Here is a 22181-nt window from a genome sequence, read left to right on the forward strand (position 1 = left end):
CATGGTGTTTCCTGCTACAATCCTTTTGGTTTTAAAAAGGTCTTGTTGTAAGGATGGTATGTAACTCAAATCAGGAGCTCTACTGGTGCAGCTTCTGGTTTTAACATCCTAGACAGAGGAGGAGTTTGTTTTTACATTTACATTTAGATGATGGCAGAATCTCAGTTCACCTCCCATTGTGCACACCCATTCCACACAAATACAAATGCATCCTTTCTTCCTACACAAAGTTCTCCATTTTCTATTTTGTAGAATAGTGAAGTGGTCCATTAGGGTGAGAATTGCCCCTCATTATCCATAATCATCTCAATGAAGTTAGACGGGTATCTGTCAGAGCCAGGCAAACCTGGTTGTTCATTCTACATTACCTAGTACTATGGCTCGTATCTGCAGCTGGTCTTTGCTACTTTGGGGGTTCTTCTTTTTCCCACACTTTATCCCTCTGAGTCCACCACCTATCACTAGATAGGAGAGAAAGAAGGATCAAGTGAAGAAAGAAAAAGAGAGATCCCTGAATCCAATTACTTTCTTCTTATTTCTTCGAGCATGACTACTAACAAACCACAACCAACCCCACTGAATGGCCAACAACCACCAACCCCATCTCTTGAGGCCCCAGCATTCATATAACCTCTGAAAAGTTTCCAGAATTCCAAACATTGCACAATCACAGAAACTATCTACAGCTGACAAAACCACACCTCCGCTAGAACATGATGCAAATCATAGGCAGCTGCTGTGGACAGTCCGAAGCAATCCCATATCCCACACCTGGGATTAAAATAAAAGCATATTCTTATAATATTTTTGTGTTTTTAAAAGGACCCAAAAGTCCAGAATTCTCACTTAGCCAGTGTATGCATTTTTACTAACTCATTCATGTCAGAATGATACATTATTATGCTATAGTTAGACTGTGGGTTATGTTGTGGTTTCTGTTTATTTGAGCTTATTAACTTCCTGGTCAAAGACAGGTGCTTTGGTAAACACTGGGACCTACCTCAGTTGCTGGTAAAGGAGATCGCCTTTGTACTAAGATTATAGTATTCACTGCATTGCTTCTCTTGGGCCAATGTCTGCTTACATCTTATACCCTTCCTGCTTGCCCTTCAGAGATACGGGGCAACCCTCACCTGTTGATCAAGTATCACAGTGGCTTCTTTGTGGATGGGAAGTTCCTGTGTTGCCAGCAGAGCTGCAAAGCAGCCCCAGGATGCACTCTCTGGGAAGCATGTATGTGTACCGGGACCTTGAGGCAGGGTGGGGTGGCCACTAGGTCAAGCCTACCCAATGCCAGATTAGCTTTCCAAAAGTAAAATATGCCATATTGATTGATATCATAGCAATACAGCTTTGTGGATGTTAAGTTTAAAATGAAGTTTAATTTTAGTGTCAGTTGAATCACACTTTCTTAATATTAATATATGCCTTATTTCATTTCATGAGAAATTTTTTTTATTGAAACCATAATAAACAAACAGAGAGAAAAGGAACATGAACTTGGATGGGTAGAAGGTGGGGAGAATCTGGGAGGAGTAGGGGGAGGGAAAAGAATATAATCAAAATATACTTTATGAAAACATTTTAATAAAAAAACTGAAAACACGGATCAAGAAATGACCCATTAATGCCTCTTATACTTTTCTAGTTTAAAACAAACTTATTAGAATTAAAATGTGGTGAGCATATCACCACGGGATAAAACTGCTACATTTCACACTTGATAAGAGAATAATAGGCTAGAGAGGTTAAGAGCACTAACTGATCTTCCAGAGGTCCTGAGTTCAAATCCCAGAAACTACATGGTGGCTCACAACCATCTGTAATGGGATCTGATGCCCTCTTCTTGTGTAGTGTGTCTGAAGACAGCTACAGTGTACATATCTACGTCTACATCCACACCTACACCAACACCTACATCTACATCTATCTATATAGTGTGTTCCCAGCACTCACCTGGCACTTCACAATCTGTAAACCCAGTTCCAGCAGATCCAATGCCTTCTTCCAGCCTCCTTGGGCACTGCATGCATATGGTACACAGCTACATCCAAGCAAAGCAGCTATATAAAAAATAGAACTAAAGGACATTGTCTTTAAATCAAAGGCAGGCATGATGGCGTACATTTGTAATCTTGCTATTCAAGAGGTGAGGCAAGAAGATCGTAGTTTGAGACTAGTCTAAGCTACATAGCAAGTTTAAGACTAACCTCACACTGAGAACTCCCCCTTCTCTCTCTCTCTCTCTCTCTCTCTCTCTCTCTCTCTCTCTCTCTCTCTCTCTCTCTCTCTCTCACACACACACACACACACACACACACACATACAGAGAGAGAGAGAGAGAGAGAGAGATCATTTCTTTTTTCTCACATAAAAAAGCAAAACTCATAAAACAACTCTACTCTTAATATATATATATATATGAAAAATACAATTAAAAACTTTAATAGTTTTAATGATCACATATGCCAGCATGATGATGGCTATGCTTACAAGACGTAACATCTGGAAATGAGGTATAAATTGCTCGTTAGATTTAGAGGATCTTGAACATTTTTCAATCCAGGCATTACAATCTGTCAGTCACTGGAGGTGGAAGAATGCTGCTTGGGTTGAGCCTTACATGAAAAAGCTCCAGAACTTCTTGTGATGTTGTCTAAGTTCAGTTGATCTCGTGAAAGTGGTTCATTTAGTTTCTGATTCCCAGTGTTGGGCATTTTCATTTGTTCTGTTTGCTTTTCAGATTCTGATCTGCACATTGCAATCAGTGATGAGAAACACAGAGTCCCCACTTTTCCAGAGAGGCTAGTAAGTTTAATTTTAAATTGCTTTTAAGGATGGGCTTTTTGCACACATATTATTTTGTCCTAATTCCTCCTCTCTCTTCTTCCACACTGGTTCCTTTTAATATTCTGCATGCATGTCCTGTGTATTCCATTAGCCTCTTATTTTTCCCTTTAAGTTTTCTTTCCTCCCTCTTTATTATTCCTGTTTCAGTTTTATGATCTAAACACACACACATTTACACATGGAGAGACATATGCGTTCATACAAACATGTGTACACATAGTTATGAATTTAGGTTCTGTATATGAGAGGAAACATGCAGCATTTGTCTTTCTGGGTCTGCCTTATTTGACTTAACATAATACTTTCCAGTCCCCATGTCTTTTCGTGAAAATCTCATGGTTTTGATTTTCTTTACAGCTGAATAAAATTCCATTGTGCATATGGATCACGTTTTTTTAATCTAGTCATCTGTTGATGGACACCTAATGCCTGTTCCATTCCTTACCTATTGTGAATGGTGTAATAATAAATGAACAGTATACATGGGTGTGTATTGCAGCTCTGGTTGGGGGCATAAACCTGGGAAGCGGGCCCTAAAAACTGAGGCAGACTAAAGTCTCATGCAAAAGTCAACTTCATTCAGAGCATGAGACAATTTATATTCTGAGGGTATTCTGACAGTTGACAGTCAAATCAGCAAAGGCCACACGAGTTTTAGCTGTATACAGTTACAAGGAAAACCAATGCTTGGAAACTTCTTTGAATTAACAAAAGTAAAATGTTGAGTAATCTGAAATAAACTCACTCCTATTTTCTATACCCGGGAGGGGCACAAAAGCCCGTTCTAAGAACAACCCATGTTATGGAGAAACAGAAGTTACAAAACGTTTGCCTTGTTCCCTTGGAGTTATCTTGCAAGCTCTCAGAAATATTCTCACACAGTTTAATTCATGGGCCATGTTCCAACAGGTGTGAAGTTACCTCTAATTCAATAGTCTAAAAAGTATTTTGCAAACAGGATATAGTAATAAACCTCCAATTGCCAGATTCAAGAGTAGAAAAGGTAGACTTCATACAAATTTCAAACTATAAGCTATCACTTATATCTATAGTTAGCATTGAATAGTGTCTAAAACATAGAACAAGGTTAACATGTTATTATTTCTTAAATACTAGGCCTTTTGCTAACTAGCAAACCTACAAATATCCACCCCAAATTCATTCATGTGAGACAAATCTTTGGAATGGCATCACTCATAACAGAATCTGTTTCTTTTCTTACAAATGTGGGCAAAAGTACCTTGTGAAAGTATCCTGGTGATGAAATGTAAGTCTATGGAATAGGAAACATTTAACAGCATCATCCATTCTCTCTGCTTTTCACCCCAAGCCCTTAAATGCAACTTCTCTACCTCCAGATAAATTACTGGACAGACTCCATAGTTTCCCAGTCACTGTAGTATGGTAAAGAAATCTCCCCAATTATTGGTCATTAGAACAGCATCCAAAGAGAACTGGGTTCAGTGACACATACCTTTAATCCCAGCACTCAGGAGGCAGAAGCAGGCAGATCTCTGAGTTAAAGAACAGACTTGTGTGCAGAGAGAAAAAGTTCAGGACAGCCAGGACCACACAGAAAAACCCTGTCTTAAAAAACAAAATAAAACAACAACAACAACCAGCCTCCAAAGTGCCTACATATTCCACTATAGCTACTTTTTTCTAAGTTATAACCTCTTCCCTTTGCCTTGCTCTGGTATGCAGCAACTGGCTGGGGAACTGCTGGGCCTTCTGACTCTTTCTGGGTAAAGCCAAGTAACAATAATATAGTGAAATAAAAAGACATTTACATAGCTATGCATGTCCTATTATGATCTATTAGTGATGGCAGCTACACAAGTTTTCCAAAACGTCTTTATCTTATGAGAGAATTGTATAAATTTACTGCTGATGGGGGCAGATTCAGACAGAACTTTATGACAGGAAAGATGTCTTGACACTCAGCCCTTAAAGCATTTGCCAAGCCCCAAACTTTACACTGGGTTATCCCACCTATTTTAGACAGAGTCCCTTCAAGATGTTTTTTTGGAACCAGGGATGGAGCCTTTCTATGAAAAAAAAAAAAACAAAAAACAAAACAAAACAAAAAAAAACAGTACTTTGACAGCTCTGGTTCATTAAAATATATGCATCTTACCCTCCTCTTTCTTCTATCGCTAGCCAGAGTCTTCTATTTTTAAAATTCCCAAGGAGGTGGCAAAGTCTTCAAATTCTAGAAGGTGTTTCAAGTGGCCTCTCGGTTCTCTAGGATGCCATCTGAAATGGCATCTTTGGTCTGTGGTGTGTTTTAAGTTGTAATTATTTTTCTCCTTCTGATAAAAACCGTATCATTTTCCTGAATCAACACAACTGACAAAAACAACTTATTAAAAAAATACATTAGGCAACATTCTCCAGTTTCATGTCCGTACAGAATTTCAAAATGTGGCATTATTTGCAAACAAGATGTCTTCAGGGTTAGTTTATAGTTAGGGGTCAAGATGAGATTATACAGGGCAAGAGTAGGCCATAAGGCTGAAGGCTGGTACTTTTGTAAGAGAGAAGGCACAGGGAGATGGATATACAGAGCAGATGGCAGTGTAAAGACCCGTGCACACACTTTCTCCCACTTTTTCTGCTCCTCCCCCTCCACCCCATCCTGCATGTGTGTGTTTCTCTATGTGTGTAGGTGCGCGCTCACATGCTTTTGCACACATGATGTGTGCATGTGTGAGTTGTAGTACTTGGTAGAGAGCATATTTTCTGAACCGGGGTGGTAGACTTATGGTCATTCTGCTCAGACTGAATTTGAATAATTTTATAATGCATTTATCTTTGGAGAGAACCCTTCTTTAAATTTTGTCAATGATGAGGTCCTTTATAACAAATAGTTCTAGGACGGTAAATCCTCAAGTCCAGATAAATGATATCCCTGAAACAAAACAGCAACAAAAAAATGAAAATACAATGCAAGAAAAGAAATTAAATTTAGGGTTCATGCAGAATTAATTTTTAGTATAGTCTAATGTGCATTCAGAAAAGCACACAAATATGCTCAGTTTGTAACATTTCAAAAACTGAACCAATTTGCATAAAACACATTCAGATTAAAAATAGACCATCAAGAAATTCCAGGGGTACTCAGAATTTATTTTAGTTAGCACAATAGTCAAGAGCAATTGCTAGCCAGATAAATGTTAAACCTCACTGTTTGCTTGATTTACCCAAACACCTCCTCACACAGACAGACAGACAGACAGACAGACAGACCCAGACACCCCCCACACACATATACACACGTGCGCACACACATGTGCGAATGCATATGCACACATGTGATAGATAGATTGATCGATCGATCAATCAGTTGATAGATAGACAGACAGACAGAGACTACATAATCACTTGTCTGTCTTTTTTTGGTTCAGTTAGTGGGAGTTTTAATTTTTAATACGTGGTTATATTTTATCTCATTTCATATAAAATTCTATCATATGGTTATACACTTATTGTTATCCTAACAAATTACCACAAATTTGGTAACTTAAAGCAACTTGATTTATTGAGTTATTGCTTCATAGTTCTAAATTTCAAAAGCTTAAAATGGGTCTAGTCCACTGCTTCTTCTGAAAACCTTAGGGGCAATCTTTTCTTGCCTTTTTTTTTTTTTTAAGCTTCTGGAGGTTTCCATTTGCAGTGGTTCCAAACGCCTTCCTTCATCTTTGTCACTAGAGAGGCAGCAGCTTCTCTGCTCTCTGCCTCTACTCACATGGTCTCCCTAATCCTTGAGTCTGATTATATCAGGCTCATCTCTATCTCTCCGAATAATCCCTCCATTGAAAACACCTACCTTTAGTCATAGTCAGCAGAATCTCTTTCCCCATGAAAAATATTTGCAGATTCTACAAGTTAGGACATGGACATCAGCAATATATTTTATGTTATTATCTTGATAAGTATTTTGGCACTTTCCAATTTTATCAAATTCTAATTATTCTACTATGACAATCTTTTACATATTATTGGGTTTTAGCTGCTGGATATGTAGCATATAATTGCTGCCCTCTAGAATATAGGCACCCAGCCTTCCAACGTTCTGCAAATGGGTTTCCAACTAACAAAAGCATGAGTGAACCGTGGTTCTGCATCCTTGTTGATGCTTAATATTGTCTCTGTGCCTCCCTTTTCTCCTTTCTTCCACATCCCTTCTTTTATGTAGGAATTGATACAGTTTGTTCATGGATAGCTGTCTCTTTTGTAATTTGATAAAATCTCTTTTAATCCTCCAAAGCTGAAGATTCCAAGGGCAGTTCCTGTTCTCAAAATGGACGCATCATCCTCAAGTGCCAATCCACCCCAATATGACAGCCACTCAAAGAAAAGTTCTGGTTTCCAGCCAACCCTCAGCATACCCTATATTCCAAGGGAAGACTGCCCTGACTGGTGGCAAGTAAGAAAACTGAAAAGGTAAAGCTAAGCATTTATGCTGACTGCCCAGAATACAGAACAAACATTGTTTCATAACCCCAGACTGCAGCCTCGAAACTGGTACTGCAGGCATTTGCTGAACTCGGGTAGTCATCTCCAGAAACATTCAATACTCGATCTAAAAAAAATGGGGAAGCCAAGTGGCTCCTCTAGAGCTGAGAGTGTAGATTTCAGTGATCCTATCCAACATTCCTCATGATAGCTTTAGCATTTTAGTCTTTCCCCTTTCCACTCCCAATTCCTCCAAATACCTGCCGAATTCTAAGCATATAGTCTGTAAAGGTCTCCCTTCTATAAAAGGTTGAGTTTGCAGTAGGTAGGCTGACTTAGTCCTTACAGGATTTCAGTCAGAACTGAAAGCACATTGAAAGTGAGTCTATCAGTGGGAGGGGAAGTAGGCTTGATGCCCCAGCTTGGGGAGATACTAGAGGGGTGAGGCAGGAGTGGGTGAATGGGTATAGGAGCATGCTCATATAGGCAAAGGAGAGGGTGGAGAGGAAGAATGGGGTGGGGGTGGGGGTTGTAGAGGGGTAACCCGGAAGGGAGATACAATTTGAAGTGTAAACAAATAAAATGATTAATTAATTAAGAAAGGAAGGAAGGAAGGAGGGGAAAAAAGACAGTTTATCTTTGGGATCTGTTCCATACGTGATGCTCAATAAATGTTTAACAGAATGGCAACCACATCATGGGGGGGGGGGGGCAAATGTTATCCCTTCCTTTTTTCCTGTCTTAGACTTCATCCCCAACATACAGTCCACTACCTGTCATTATCAGAGATGTCAGCTTCCCTGAAGAGGGCAGCTGATGTCCGTCTCTACATAGAGTAAATGCAGAGCATATCTCTGACACATCGTTTACCTCCTTTTATGTTCTTATTCCCTTACTCTTCTCACCCTCAAAGCAAATGCCTTACTGTACCGATGAATCAGCCACAGAGTCATGTGGAGCCTGAAAAAACGTAAGTATATACCATTGAATTTAAATGTTTTTAAAAATAATAAATTGTGGTTTTTCACTCTAGGGCACAACTAGTTCCCCAGTGCTATCTGGGGGAACCCATGATTGAAGCAGTGAACTAGCTACACACACACACACACACACACACACACATACACACACACACTGACTGAATGTAAAAACAGAACACAAGCCTAAATAAATTGCTTTGACTTTTTTGATGAAAGTTACTTACAGAGGAGGAAGACAAACTTCTCTTCTGGGGGTGGGGGATGGGGGAGGCTGGCAGAGCAGGTGGGGAGGAGGCGTTTTAGACTCAGGGGTATTTAGAATTCGATAGGCATATCCTAAAACAAAGCCAGAGGATAGTTTCCTTGACAAAGCAGCCTGTCCCTGTGAATTGTAGTTTAGGGGGGAAAAAGCTGGGCTATGAAGGCAAACAGGAAATCTGGTCTAAATTCCAGACAAAGAAACCTTTGGACTTTAGTAGGAGGTAAGCAGTTCCTCGTGCTCTTAACACTCAGAATGAAAGAAAGAACACGGCAGCTGGCAGAGGTCTGCTGAGCTTGCTGCTTCATCACTGTCCAGATGAGTTGCAAGATTAGTCCCTCGAATCACAACAATGCAGAGGAGAGAAATGTACTTAACAAATGTGTAAGAGAAAGAGTTATACATCCCCAAGAGAGGCCGAGCAAAGCCACACAGGCTGTCTCCTGACCCAAGGTTCCTGCTGCTGGAGTAAATTCCCTCATTCCTAGCCTGCTGCTCTGAAAAGAGCGAGATGTCAAATAAAGTCAAATAGTTAAATCAGTTTGTCACTTAACATTCAATAACAATACATTTATAAATGTACTGTCAGGAACAACAAACCTCCCAGCTCTCACCTCAAAGGGGATAAGACAGTTTATTTTGGAGCCAGATATGAGGGACCATGGCCCAGGATCACGAATTGAGGTCACCTCAAATTCCATGTTCTAAGGAGAATTTAATTTCATGAAGTTCTCATAGAAACAGAGCAAAGAAAGCCATAAAACAAAAACATTTTTAATGGGTTTAAAAACATAGTGGGGGGGGGCTATAGCAAAGGGGTGCCCCTGTGTTATAGGCCTCAGATGTGACCAGATGACAATTTAGCTTTGGAGTTTGTAGAAGCTAATGGTTGTTAAGTTTCAAAGAAGCCAGCACCAAATGTCTAATAACATATCATGCGCCTAATAACACACCAAAGCAGGTGGCTGGTTAGCATCATTGAGTACCTGAGGCCCTCCCAACATTTCTCACCCCCTTACCCTAAATGGGGGAAGTTTCAGCCTGCCTTTCCTCAGGTTCTCTGGGACCTATGTAACACAGCCATTATTGCTATGCTTCGGCCTGGGCTGCTGCAGTTGGTCAGCCCAACTCCGGCTTCCTCTCCCACTCCTTCCCTCCTCTTGGGTCTGGTTTAGTGTTCAACCTGGACTCTACCCTCTGCCTGCTTTCTGCCTCAAACCTGCAATAAAAGACTTCTTCCAGAGGTCTGTTAAGTTAATACACTTGCAGAAGGCTTACTGTCAGTAGCAGGGTGATAGGCCACACACGGAGAGGGCCAGGGGCTGGCTGACAAGAGAACGGAAGATGGCCTGAGAGGTAATATGTTTGGAGAATGTGTAAGTCAGTTGTGGGGGAAAGGGGGTGCCTCCATGGGCCCATGCTGAGGCATCCCTTCCCCCTGAGGGACCAGTCACAGACGGTATAGTATAGAATAGAGTTTATTCAGGGCATGAGGAGGGGAGTTGAGAGGGTAGTAGGGGCAGAGAGAGAGAAGAGAGAAGAGGAGACGCAGAGGCCGGCCATGAACACGTGGAGATAGAGGAGGAGGGGAATGGGGAGAGAAGGGGAAGGGATGAGAGGACAGAGCAGGAGCAGGAAGACAAGAGCCAGAGAAAGCAGAGCAGAGGGGTAGCATCTCCTTTTATAGCGAGTCAGGCATGCCTGGCTGTTGCCAGGTGACCGTGGGGCGGAGCTTATACAAAATGCTAACGAAGACGGCTTTCCAGGAACTTTCCTTTGCACCACACTAATCATATACCTTTACCTGCAGTGAGGAAGACCTAGCCTGCAGTAAGCAACTGGAAAGAAATATCGCACCTCACAGCACCTCCAAGATGTCATGGTAAATCCAATTGAGATGTTACTTTCTACTCAAAATTTACTTCCATTTGCAGAAAAAAAAAAAAAAAAAAAAAAAAAAACTAAGCCCATTTGAAATAAGTTTGCAATGATGTTTCACATGCAAGGTAAATATAGTCCAAACATAGTGAGTACTCATGTGAATCTCACTGAGGTCTCCTTGGTTCAGGTTCTCCTCACATCGAGTATATTTATTTATCAGTCATAAAGTACTTTGGTACTATGATACTCTGACCCAGGCAACTTTAACATGATAGAAAGCAACCCAGAATAAATTATTCTCTAAGAATAGTTTTGTGCACATCACCAACATTTTTAAAAAATATTATTATTATTTATTTTTTTTTTTGTGCATGAGTATTTTGGCTGCATGTGTACCACATATGTGTAGTGCCCACGGAGGCCAGAAGAGGGCATTGGATCCCTCGGAATTAGAGTTACATCCGGTTGTGAACTGCCGCGTGGGTACTGAGAACTGAAGAAAAGCTCTCTGTAAGAGCAGGAAATGCTCTTAACCGTCTCTGCAGGCTCAGCACCAACCTTTTCAACTTCCTACGGTAGCCATCTTTGCAGGACTCTTCATGTGTTTCATAAGCTTGTTCTTCTGAAAGAGTCTAAACAACCTGATTGAGTTCCCAGGAGTTCCCAGGAGCCTCTAGCATTGAAGAGGCGTTCTCTTCCTGCACTGGCCACATACTTAGCTTGTGAGTTACCGATTTCATGTGACTGACACCTTTGCCAATTCCGAAAGGGAAACTTCGACGTCTTGCTTTTGTCTATGTGGATACAATAACTTGGTATTGCTGTACTAGGCAGCTGTGTGCTTTCTTGCTTTCCTTGTTTGTTTGGCATTCACGCTGTTTCTCAACTTTTTTTAAGGGGATTCCCTGAGTCAAGTTCATCTGAAGAAGAGGAAAATCTGGATGCTTATGAGTGAGTGTTGAAAGACTTGTGTGTGTTTTTCTAAAACTAGAATTAGATATTTTTATTTGATTCCATGAATGCATTAAAACAGAAGGTTCAGACTCAGCAGGCTGTATTTACATGGGTAAATTCATGTGAGGCCTGGGTCCATTTTTCTAAATAGCAGGTGCTAATGAATTCAGTTATTATCAGTGAGGATGTATTCCCCAGTCTGGACCATCTAAATCTGCTGCATATACTCACTGGATTTATCAGGTGCTGAATGTCATCATTTCATAGATAAACAATGTAATGGTTCTGCTCATTAGTTACTGGCTGGATCCCTCTAATCAAGGTAACGTTGGAAAACTCTTACTAAGGCATTTGGCATGATGCACTAATTTTACACAGCAGCACACTGAGCTACTCAACACAGCAGCATGTATGTCCGCAGTGTCTTATTCATAGGATGAGCTTATTATTTGGCTTTACGATTGGGATCCCTGATAGAGAGACAAGTTCCAGTATCCATCTGGCACAAATTCATCTGTTCTAGGAAAATAATAAGTGGCTGCTTTAACTCTTTCCTTGGGTAGGCCTAAGGTTAAGGTTTCTTTAAGGTTCTTTCCAAAATTCAGAGGTTTCTGTCCTTCTATAAATACTGACTTTATTATTTCCTAGACTTAAAGATTTGTGATAAAGAAAAATTAGAATAGTATATCATTTTGTATTTGGTAGTCACATAAAGGACTTTAGAAAGTTTTAGGATTCAAATTGATGTGTTTATAAAAAGATGAGAGAGTAGGGGGTTATGTTCTATGGAGGTGTGGTGAGGTGTGGGCGAAGGGGATGCTTTTGATGGGCCCATGCTGAAGCATCCAGTCCTTGTGAGGGACCAGCCACATGAGAGTATAGTATAGTATAGAACAGAGTTTATTCAGGGCATGGGGAGGGGAGTTAAGAGGGTAGTAGTAGAGGTGAGGGGGGAAGTAGAGGAGCAGGGGAGTAGAGGTCAGTCATGAGCACATGGAGAGAGAGAGGGAAAGGAAATGGGGAGAGAAGGGACAAAGGGGAAAGAGAATAAGAGAGCAAGATGGCAAGAGAATAAGAGAGCAAAAGAGCAAGAGCAAACGTTTGTGTGAGGAGGGGGCAAGCAGCCCCTTTTATAGTGCCAGTCATACCTGGCTGTTGCTAGGGAACTGTGGGGTGGAGCTTAGACAGAATGCTAACACATATGGACACTAGGACTCATACACATCTAGTTCTCTTTGAGAGAGTGCTATTATTTGGTTTATTGGTTACCTGTGAGGTGGGAGCTTTTTACAATAGACCTGTATGCTTCCTCTTCTCCTTTTACTATGCCCAAGTTCTAAGCATCCTTGACACATTAGGGAAGGTGCAGTACAGCCCCCATTCTCTCATGGTTCTACTTTTTACATTTGAGCCTCCTGTCATAGTTAACGTTAGCTATCAACTTGACAAAAACCTGGGAAGAGAGAACTTCAGTTGAAGATTCGCCTCCATCAGAGTGGCCTGTGAGCATGTCCATGGGGCGTTGTCTTGGTTGATAATAAGTGGGAGGGGTCCATCTCAGCTGTAGGCAGGGTCACCCCTGAGCAAGTGGTTCTGATTGCTACAAGAAAGCAGCAAGCTATGGAAAGCAAGCCAGTAAGAATTCCTCTGTGATTTCTGCTTCAGTTCCTGTCTCTGAGGAGGAGAGCAAATCCTTACATTGTCAAGGTTTAGTCTTAGCGCTGAGGTGAATAGAAGTTCTTCCACACTGTCTACACTAGGTTGAAATAAAGTGAGAAATTTACACATTGTAAATTAAAAGACCTGTCTCTTTCAAAACTCAAAAAAAGATTTCTCAAAAGGAACTCAAGACTTTTAGAGCTATATGACCCCAAATTTTTATCATCATCATTATTATTTCACTTTACATCCTGCTCATTGTTCCCTTCCTGGTCACTCTCTCCCACAATCCTTTCTCATCCCCCATTCCCTTCTCCCAAGAACTGATGGGGCCCCCTAACTATTCCCCCATCCTGGACAACAAGTCTCCATGGGGCTAGGCACATCCTCTTCCACTGAGGCCAGACAAGGCAGCCCAGCTAGAAGAACATATCCCATGGACAAACAACAGCTTTTGGGACAGCCCCTGTTCCAGTTGTTCAGGACCCACATGGACACCAGGCAGCACATCTGCTACAAATGTGCGGGGAGGCCTAGTTCCAACCTGTGTATGCTCTTTGGTTGCTGGTTCAGTCTCTGAGGGTCCCAAGGATGACACTACATCTTACCCAATGTTCCCCTATGTCTTATACTGTCTATGCTACCATTGCTGGATCTTACGTTCAAATTCAATCATCAGTTCAACTTTATTGAAATAAAGATGGAGGCCCTGGGATTTAGATAGAAATTCAGGTTAGGACTAGAGCTGGGCCCCTGCTCTTTCAACATTAAATACTACATTTTAAAAACTAAGCAGAGCCAGGACTCAGCAAAATAATGGCACAGGTAACATGTCTGTTCATGCAGAAGGTTAGGAAGGTGTGTATCTTAGTTCGCTCTCCGCTGTGTTGAAGCACTGACCAAACGCAACTGAAGGGAGGAAAGGACTCATTTTGCTCATGTCTGCAGGTCACCATCTGTCACTACAGGAAGTCAAGGCAGAAACTCAAGCAAGAATTTGAAGGCAGGACTGCTTGCTATTTCATGCAGCATTACCTCCAAGCAGGGAGTTCTCACAGCTGAGGAATACAGCAGAAACCATGGAAGAATGCTGCTTGCTGGATTGCTCACATGGCTATGCTTAGCTAGCTTTTCTATATAGCCTAGGAACACCTTGCCAGAAATGGCACCACTTTCAGTGGGCTCAATATTCCTACATCAACTAACAACCAGGTCAGTCCCACACATAGATGTCCACAGGCCAATCTGATCTGAACAAGCCTTCAATTGAGGTTCAAGCCTTCTCAGATTGCTATGCTATGCCCAAGGCCCACTGAGGCAATGCAGTATATATACCATCCCACCTTTCATGTCCAAGTCTATGAATCTATTCCTGATGCTTTCTTCCTTCTATCTACCCATAGTTGTATATTCACTGCAGCCATTTTTTATCAGAGAAAACTTTGTGTCCCAAGGTATATAGAGTTATAAAATAAGTGTAGAAACCAAACTTTTACTGATAACAAATCATAAAAAAGCTTTATTTTAAAACAATTCTTAATTTACATATAACTTTACCATTTATTAAAGAAATTCATGCAATTCCTAGCAAATTCTTGCTTGTTCACATTACATAAAGTATTAGACACTGGTTGAATATCAGATAGTGAAAGAAGAACATCTTCAATGTTTTACAGAATTGATTAGCTTTTTAAACATATTTTTATATTATTTTATTCTATGTGTATGGGTGTTTTACCTAAGTGTATGTATGTGTCCCACTTACATGCTTCATGCCCAGAGAGGCCAGAAGAGGGTGTTAGATCCCCTGGAACTGGAGTTACAACCAGTTATAAGTCACTATGTGCTTGCTGGGAATAGAATTCATATCCTCTGTAAGAGCAGTTCGTGTTCTTATTTAAGCCTTCTCTCCAGCCCCTGATGAGCAGTTTTGATTTGACAGTTGTCAGTGCTGAAAATGCCGCTTTGCGTAGAGATACAGTAAAATGGGAAAATGTTTAAGCTCATCTTAGAAATTGTTGGAAAGTCTGCTCTAATGTCAAACTAAAATTCACTGAACAATTGTTTTAATGAAATTCCAGAAAAAACAGTTCAAATGGCAATTATTATATTGAAACATTCCAATAAAATGCAGTGCAAAGATATATGGATTTGATACTTCCTTACGTGCTGAGAAATAATGGTACAGAAAGATTAGATCTTTGTTTTCAGGAATTAAGCCATTACGTTTCTATGAGAGCAGACAATCAGGCTACTGTGGATTGTATGTATAACAGAAATATTGTGATGCATAATGCACAGTAGCCTTGACTCTGGGTCATGCTATTTCATTAGTATTATGGGTATGATAAAATGCCCATTGCAAAGTGTGCATATTATATCTTCAGAACATGGTTGCAGTGATGAAGTTGTATCATGTAACATGGGCAGGCATTGCCAGAAATACCTGATTCATCACATATTTAGTTTAAAATCATTTTTTGTTTGCTTCACTTTCAGGAAGCTTTTACTATCACCGTTTTTGTGATTCACCCTCCATATTCAATTATTTAATTCTACATGGGGGTCTCAAATTCATGTCTTAAAAAGGTGTGTTCTGCTAGGAAGTGCTAGCTCACACCTTTAGTCCCAGCACTTAGAAGGCAGAGGCAGTCGGATCTCTGAGTTTGAGGCCAGCTTGGTCTACCAAGCAAGTTTCAGGACAGCCAAGGCTACACAAAGAAACCCTGTCCCCACCCCCTACACACACCTCCTTCAAAAGAAGCTTTGTTCTGTATCACTCTTTCTAAAAATTCTTTTATTAACTTTTATTAGATTGAAATGTGAGTTAAAGAGAAACTGTCACGAATACCTCATGTGTTAGCTAAACATTTGTAAGTTAAAAGGGGCTTCTAAAGATCAGCCCTGTGACAGCAAATCTTGGCTGTCAACTTGACACTCCTGGGAAGATGGAACTTCAAATGGGGAATTGCCCTCTAGCTGTTGGCTGTGAGGCATTTTCTCAATCGCTCATTGAAATGGAGGACCAGGCTACTGTGGGTTGTGTCATCTCTAAGTAAATGGACCTAAGTCATATAAGAAAGGTAAGTGAGTGAGTCAGCAGAAGCTAGCCAGTTCCCAGTGTTCCACCACTGGTCTTTACTTCAAGGCTCTGCTTTGAGTTCCTGCATTGATTTCCCTCAATCATGTGTAACCTGAAAGCTGAATCAAACTGTTTCCTCCCCAACTTGCTTTGTTTATCTCAGCAACGTATAGTAAATTAGGATAGCCTCCTTCTTAACTTTACAGATAGAAACGTCTATGGCCAAAAAAAAGACTAAGTCTTCCTCAGAGTCAAACAACTATAGATGAGGTAGTTCTTTCTAGAGCTCAGATCTCCAAACTGGCTGGTCTAAGACTCTTTCCAGCTTATTGAACTATCCAGCTGCTGTTATTTCCTTCTTCTGTTAATACTGACACCATGCAAAATACCATTCACTGAGAATACACTTTCTGCCTTGTTTTCATCCCACAAGCTTTGACATCCACCTCACTCTTCTCCTGCACATCTTTCTTCTTCTAGTCGGTTCCTCCTAATTCCCCAAACCTATACATGCTCCATTGTACCTCATACACTATTCATTCCCATGAGTGACATTTTACCCCATGCCAGAGAGACACAGACATGTCTAACCTCACATGAAACATAATTTTTCTGTTGCACTTCACATACAAAGTAAGGCACTATGTTCTTGACTCATTAATTAAATGAGCAAAGGTTAATTTTGTATTTACATTTTTTATTATATATCAAACACTTTCTGATTTCAAAATTTTATTAAAATTCTCCAGTCATCAAAGCAGTGGTGTTGGCATGAAGCCACAAGAGAGACTGGACTCAGAAATAACCCCACCATGCACAGCGGGATGGTTTCCCACCAAACGGCAATGTGCAAAGCTAGATAGCCACACATAAGGAGTAGAAAACCAGACCTTACATCACACACAAAGACTAACTCAGAATGCATTCAAGAGCAAAGCTAAGAGCTAAACCTAAAATTCCCAGAGCAAGCTAGAGTCAGCTCCCTTGGGTAAGTCAGTGCTTTTGTGGATATGACTATCAAAAATTCAAAGAGAGCCAACAACTCAACTATTAATGGGTAAAGGACCTAAAAACATTTCTTCAAACAATATATGAAGAAGGCCACCAAGCATATAGAACATGTGACACCAGTAGTCAGAGAAATAGGACACAGAAGCACTGGTAGAACGTCATACCTATTAGAATGGCCACTATAAGAGAGTAAGATTCACAAGGACATAGGCAGTTCTGATCTTTGTGTATTGCTGACAGGACATAAAATAGTGTAGCTGCTACGGAAACTATGGCAGTGCCTACAAATAAAAACAGAATCATGGTATGACATACAATCTGCTGCGTGTATGCTAAAATTGAAAGCAGGGTCTTAGGAATATTTGTATATACATGTTCACAGCATAGTCAGGAGCTCCAGGGTAGAAACTACCAGGATACCCACTGCTAGATGAGTAGGTAATAAGGTACATACAATATACATACAACATATGCTGTCTTAGGTTTCTATTCCTGCACAAAACATCATGACCAAGAAGCAATTTGGGAAGGAAAGGGTTTATTCAGCTTACACTTCTACATTGCTGTTTATTATTAAAGGATGTCAGGACATGAACTCAAACAGGGCAGGGATCCCACGAGAGCATGGAATGGTGGTCAAATCATCGTAGAAAATAGAATTGAGGCTGTCATAATACGACCCTGGAGTTCCACTCTAAGGTGTGTATTAAATGAAACATTTTGAACTTTTTCACAGAAGTTGAGAGTTAGCCAAAAGCCCCAAAGTAGAAACATCTCAGAGCTCCTCTTCTGGATGGAGAAAAGCATGTGTCTACTATGGGAGGTTATTCAGCAGTACTCCATTACAGACTGATGCTACACATGAATAAACCTTTAAAACTTGGTAACAGAACTCAGAAAAGACTACTATATAATTCCACTCATCTAACAGATCTGGAATAGAGGGAAAAAGGACAGACTGCTAACGAGTGTAGGTTTCTGGAAAGGTTGAAACTGTTCTGGAAATATACAGTGGTGAGTGCTGTGTGCTCCAGGAACACTTCTATAGATGAGGGCTCAGTTATGAGACATGTGACTTTCTCCAAATAAAGCTATATTTAGACAAATGGAGGCATTTTATGCAAACACATTTTACTCTCAGTTGAAATTGAAGCACTAGTGGGAGTTGTGGTTCAGTAGTCGAGCTTCCTAGCATGCAGAAGGCGAACACTGCACACAGACACCAAGTTTGGGGCATAGGTGGCAGGACTGAAAGGTGCGTTACCTCCCACTCCAGATGGGGCAGTACCTAGAGCAGAAGGATGCAGTACTTCCCACTGTTAGTGGAGGCAGTACATAGAGCAGACCTCAGTGACACCCTAGGGACTCATCACAGCTTCAAAACTTTTAAAACAGCAAGTGCACTTCCCAATCACTGACCACTTTAGCCCCGGTAAACTACAGAACCATACGGAAGCTATAATGGTAAGAATCAAACTGAAGATTTAGTTTCCTGATAGTTCTTTACTGTGCTAAGTGGTTAAAATAAAATGATCAGGATTCTAAACTTTGCCAGCTACTTCATGTCATTGACATTTGCTATCTATAGTGAGAATCTGTTGTTTCCATTTGTTTAGGGATGAGGCCCATCATTCATCCTATGTGAATGTGAATGGTGTTGACACAGTAGGAGACCAGGATCTAGCCAAGATCACAAAGGACAGAGCAGAAACATATTACCCAGAAAAGACCAGAGTCTTTTCAGTAGGATGCAATTTGTAGGCCTATACTCTCCTTTTTTGGATCCTGGAACCTGAGGATGTGGACTATGGCTGATATCACCCCTTTATGAGGAGAGGGTTGGCCGGAAAGTGAAACCAAGTAGGAGGCTAACAACAGGTCCTATGCTAAGTAGGCCAATCTCATTGTGGCCTCCTGGATGCACATACTGTGCAAGTAGATTGAACAGTCCCCTTGAACACAGTCTCTCTATTAGGCAATTCCCAAAACACAGTAAGTTCTAAGCCCGTAGTTGTTCAGCTCCACAGATCTTCTATAAAGGACTTCAAAAAGCAGAATCTTTCAGAAACAGCACTGATGTTTATCTCTGGTGTCCTGAGAAGGGAACACCTGGCCCAGAGGTCTAGCAGATGTGGCAGCTACTGTGTTTCCTATTTTGGTTCTTTTGTTCAGGGTCAGAGAAAACCCTAAATAATTTTCATCTTGCTTTCAACATAATGTTATTAGTATCCCTTTCTTCCTCTGAATCTTAATCTGGCATCCAACATTGATCTTTTACACGCCAAACATAATACAGCAAAGCCCTGTGGTAGCCTTCCTTCAAACCCTGCCGTGGGGATTTTCCTTCCTGGAGTGTACACAGGGACCTCAGCAGGCGTGCACCTAGGTTGTCCTTCACACCCCCACCCACCTACAGGCACCACCCTCCAGCTTGTCCTCATAATACCTGGGCATGCTTGGGCCTGCCGCCCTCACCATACCAGATCACAGTCTTCTGTTCGTTTTTTTTTTTAATATAAAAAGAATTCTTTAAAAAAAGAAGAAAAAGAAAGAAAAAAAGAACAATTCTACTTGACTTTCCCACATCTTTGCCTCTTGTCTGAATATCATCTTAGATGTTTATCTCTTTCTGTTCTGAAGAAAAAAATTGAAAAACCTTTGTGTTGAAACTAGTTAATATAAAATGTGTTTCTATTGAGTTACTAAAAAAAATGGTTGGGTTAAAAGACAAGAGTGTTTATTTATCCTTGGTTACCCTGGCTTTCCCTTTGCAATAGTCAGGGACCTAATCTCTGGTCCTCATTCAAAAGAGTGAAATGTAGGTTAGTTACAAGTCACTAGGACTCTAGCAGCCTACTCACAATTTGATATTAGCTAGGCCTCACCGCAGAAGTATAATTGGAATGAAGAGACAAAGAATCTAAGTTTTGAAAAATATCTTCAGGAAATACCGTCCAATAATTAGGTTTGGAAATTCATACTATAGGCCAATGCCTCATTTTGCAGAGACAAAAGTTAAGGGACAAAATGTATTATTTAGAATTATTAATTCTCAAATCCAGAATTCTTTTGCAGCTGGTTTGCTGGGAATATCTCCAGGTCACAATCTGAGCAGTTACTGAGACAAAAGGTAAATGATAGTGTTTTCCTCTACTCATCTCAAAGAATCTCTCTTTCTCTCTCTCTCTCTCTCTCTCTCTCTCTCTCTCTCTCTCTCTCTCTCTCTCTCTGTGTGTGTGTGTGTGTGTGTGTGTGTGTGTGTGTGTTTACATGTTAAGCATGCATTCTTACAGCTAGACTACACTTGCAGCTCAAGAATATCTGTCTCTGGCTGGTCCCAGGATAAATGCATTTCTCTGAGAAACATTTTTGCTAATGTTTCAACTCACCATGGCATTGGCCTTTGGGTTGCTAGCATCTCCTGATGTCTAACTCTAGCTATATAAGGAACCACCTTAAGCAGTAGGAGCCACTTTGGTTACCAAGAGACTTGCTGTCTCTGGCCATGTACTCAAAAAACTTTTCTTCAAAAATAAATGAACCACCCCAAAACTTAGAGCCTGAAAAAAAGATTTTTTTATTTCTCACAATTCTGTGAGTCAGCTCATTCAGGTGAATGTTTTGCTGATGGATGACGGAGAGTCAACTGGGGTGTCACAGTTCTTTCCTGTATGGCCTCACCAAGCATTGATTTGGACCCTCATCCTAGAAAGAAACCCTTCAAATTGGACAAGCTCAGCCGTGTAAATACTTAGAGCTTAGGGACCCTCTGCTTTGGCAAGCATTGGCTGGTGTCCCATTGCAAGTCACATGTCCCAGTCCAGAATCAAGGTGAGAGGAGGTAGCACAGAATCACCAATAGGAGAGATAATTCCATTTTTCAGGGCTGGGGATGGAATCCATATAATAGGATATGCTAGGCATGCCTCCCTAGTTACTTTCCTACTGCTATGAAGAGATACCATGAGCAAGGCAACTTATATAAGAAAAGAGTGCATTTCAGAGGGTTGATCCATGACCAGTCTTGGTAGAGAGCATGGCATCAGGCAGGCAATCATGGTGCTGGATAATCAGCTGAAAGCTTGCATGTTGAGACAACAACCATGAGACACAGAAAGCCAACTAGAATGGTGTGGGCTTTTGAAAACTCAACCCCCAAGCCCAGTAACTCAGCTCCAAACAAGGCCATACCTCCTAATCCCCCCTGAGAAGTCCACCAATTAGGGACAAACATTCAAATATCTGAGTACATGGGATCCATTCTCATTCAAAACAGCATAGTAAACTGTATATCCTTATATATCTTGAGCCCAAGAAAAATGACTTAATGTGAGTTGTCAATAGAATTTTTTCTCATTTGGATTTCACTGCTCATTAGCACTGAAACCAGAGCACAGAAGATGTGACATGGAATTAATTTCCTTTATTTTATTGCTAATTGATATGAACTTACCTATAGTAGATTCTTTTGATCTAGAAAAAAATGGTACTGTGCTACAATTCAGTCTAATAAAACACTAAACACACAAATTCTGTTTTGAGATGTGTTAAACAGAATGCTATGAACTCACTTGGCAAGCTGTTATATCCATCGTTTATTGTGCTTTTTATGAACCTGGCCCTCTTTACAACTGGCATAAATCCTTGAGAAAGATAAATGCCTCTAGTTTAACAAAGTGTTTATTCTTGATTGCTAATTTTTTCAAATATTTTCAGAATATAATGGTGATATATATATATATATATGTATATATATACATATATATATAATGATATCACACACATACACACACATATGTATACCTAAACAGGGAAACATTAAACTTTCATAAGTATAAAACAAAAATTAGAGTTGCAAATTATCTAGAAGGATAATACATACAGGATGGATCTATAAAGATTTTGACTTGGATGAGGATAAAACTCAAAGGGAAGCCCTTACTTAGCAAAGGTCAGGCCCTGGCTTCCATCCTCAGTACTAAAAAAGAAAAACAGAAGGAAAGGAGAGGGAAAGGAGGAAAGGAACTGAGCGAGAAAAGAAAGACAG

The 22181-nt window shown here is 40.5% G+C and overlaps 1 protein-coding gene across 2 annotated transcripts in view; it reads left to right on the plus strand.

The window, feature by feature from the left end:
* The window catches only part of BMX (BMX non-receptor tyrosine kinase), a 62104-nt gene that overhangs the window by 11786 nt on the left and 28137 nt on the right, over positions 1 to 22181 (plus strand). The window contains exons 5-11 of one of the 2 annotated variants that reach the window (XM_080910307.1): positions 1114 to 1233; positions 2744 to 2808; positions 7121 to 7296; positions 8222 to 8278; positions 10358 to 10429; positions 11326 to 11379; positions 20210 to 20264. In XM_080910307.1, coding sequence (XP_080766433.1) covers positions 1114 to 1233; positions 2744 to 2808; positions 7121 to 7296; positions 8222 to 8278; positions 10358 to 10429; positions 11326 to 11379; positions 20210 to 20264 — 599 coding nt within the window. The remainder of the gene's footprint in view (positions 1 to 1113; positions 1234 to 2743; positions 2809 to 7120; positions 7297 to 8221; positions 8279 to 10357; positions 10430 to 11325; positions 11380 to 20209; positions 20265 to 22181) is intronic. The other variant, XM_080910308.1, reaches the window with a different exon arrangement.

Source organism: Micromys minutus (genome assembly GCF_963924665.1).
Source record: "Micromys minutus genome assembly, chromosome: X".
In the NCBI taxonomy this organism is placed as follows: Eukaryota; Metazoa; Chordata; class Mammalia; order Rodentia; family Muridae; genus Micromys; species Micromys minutus.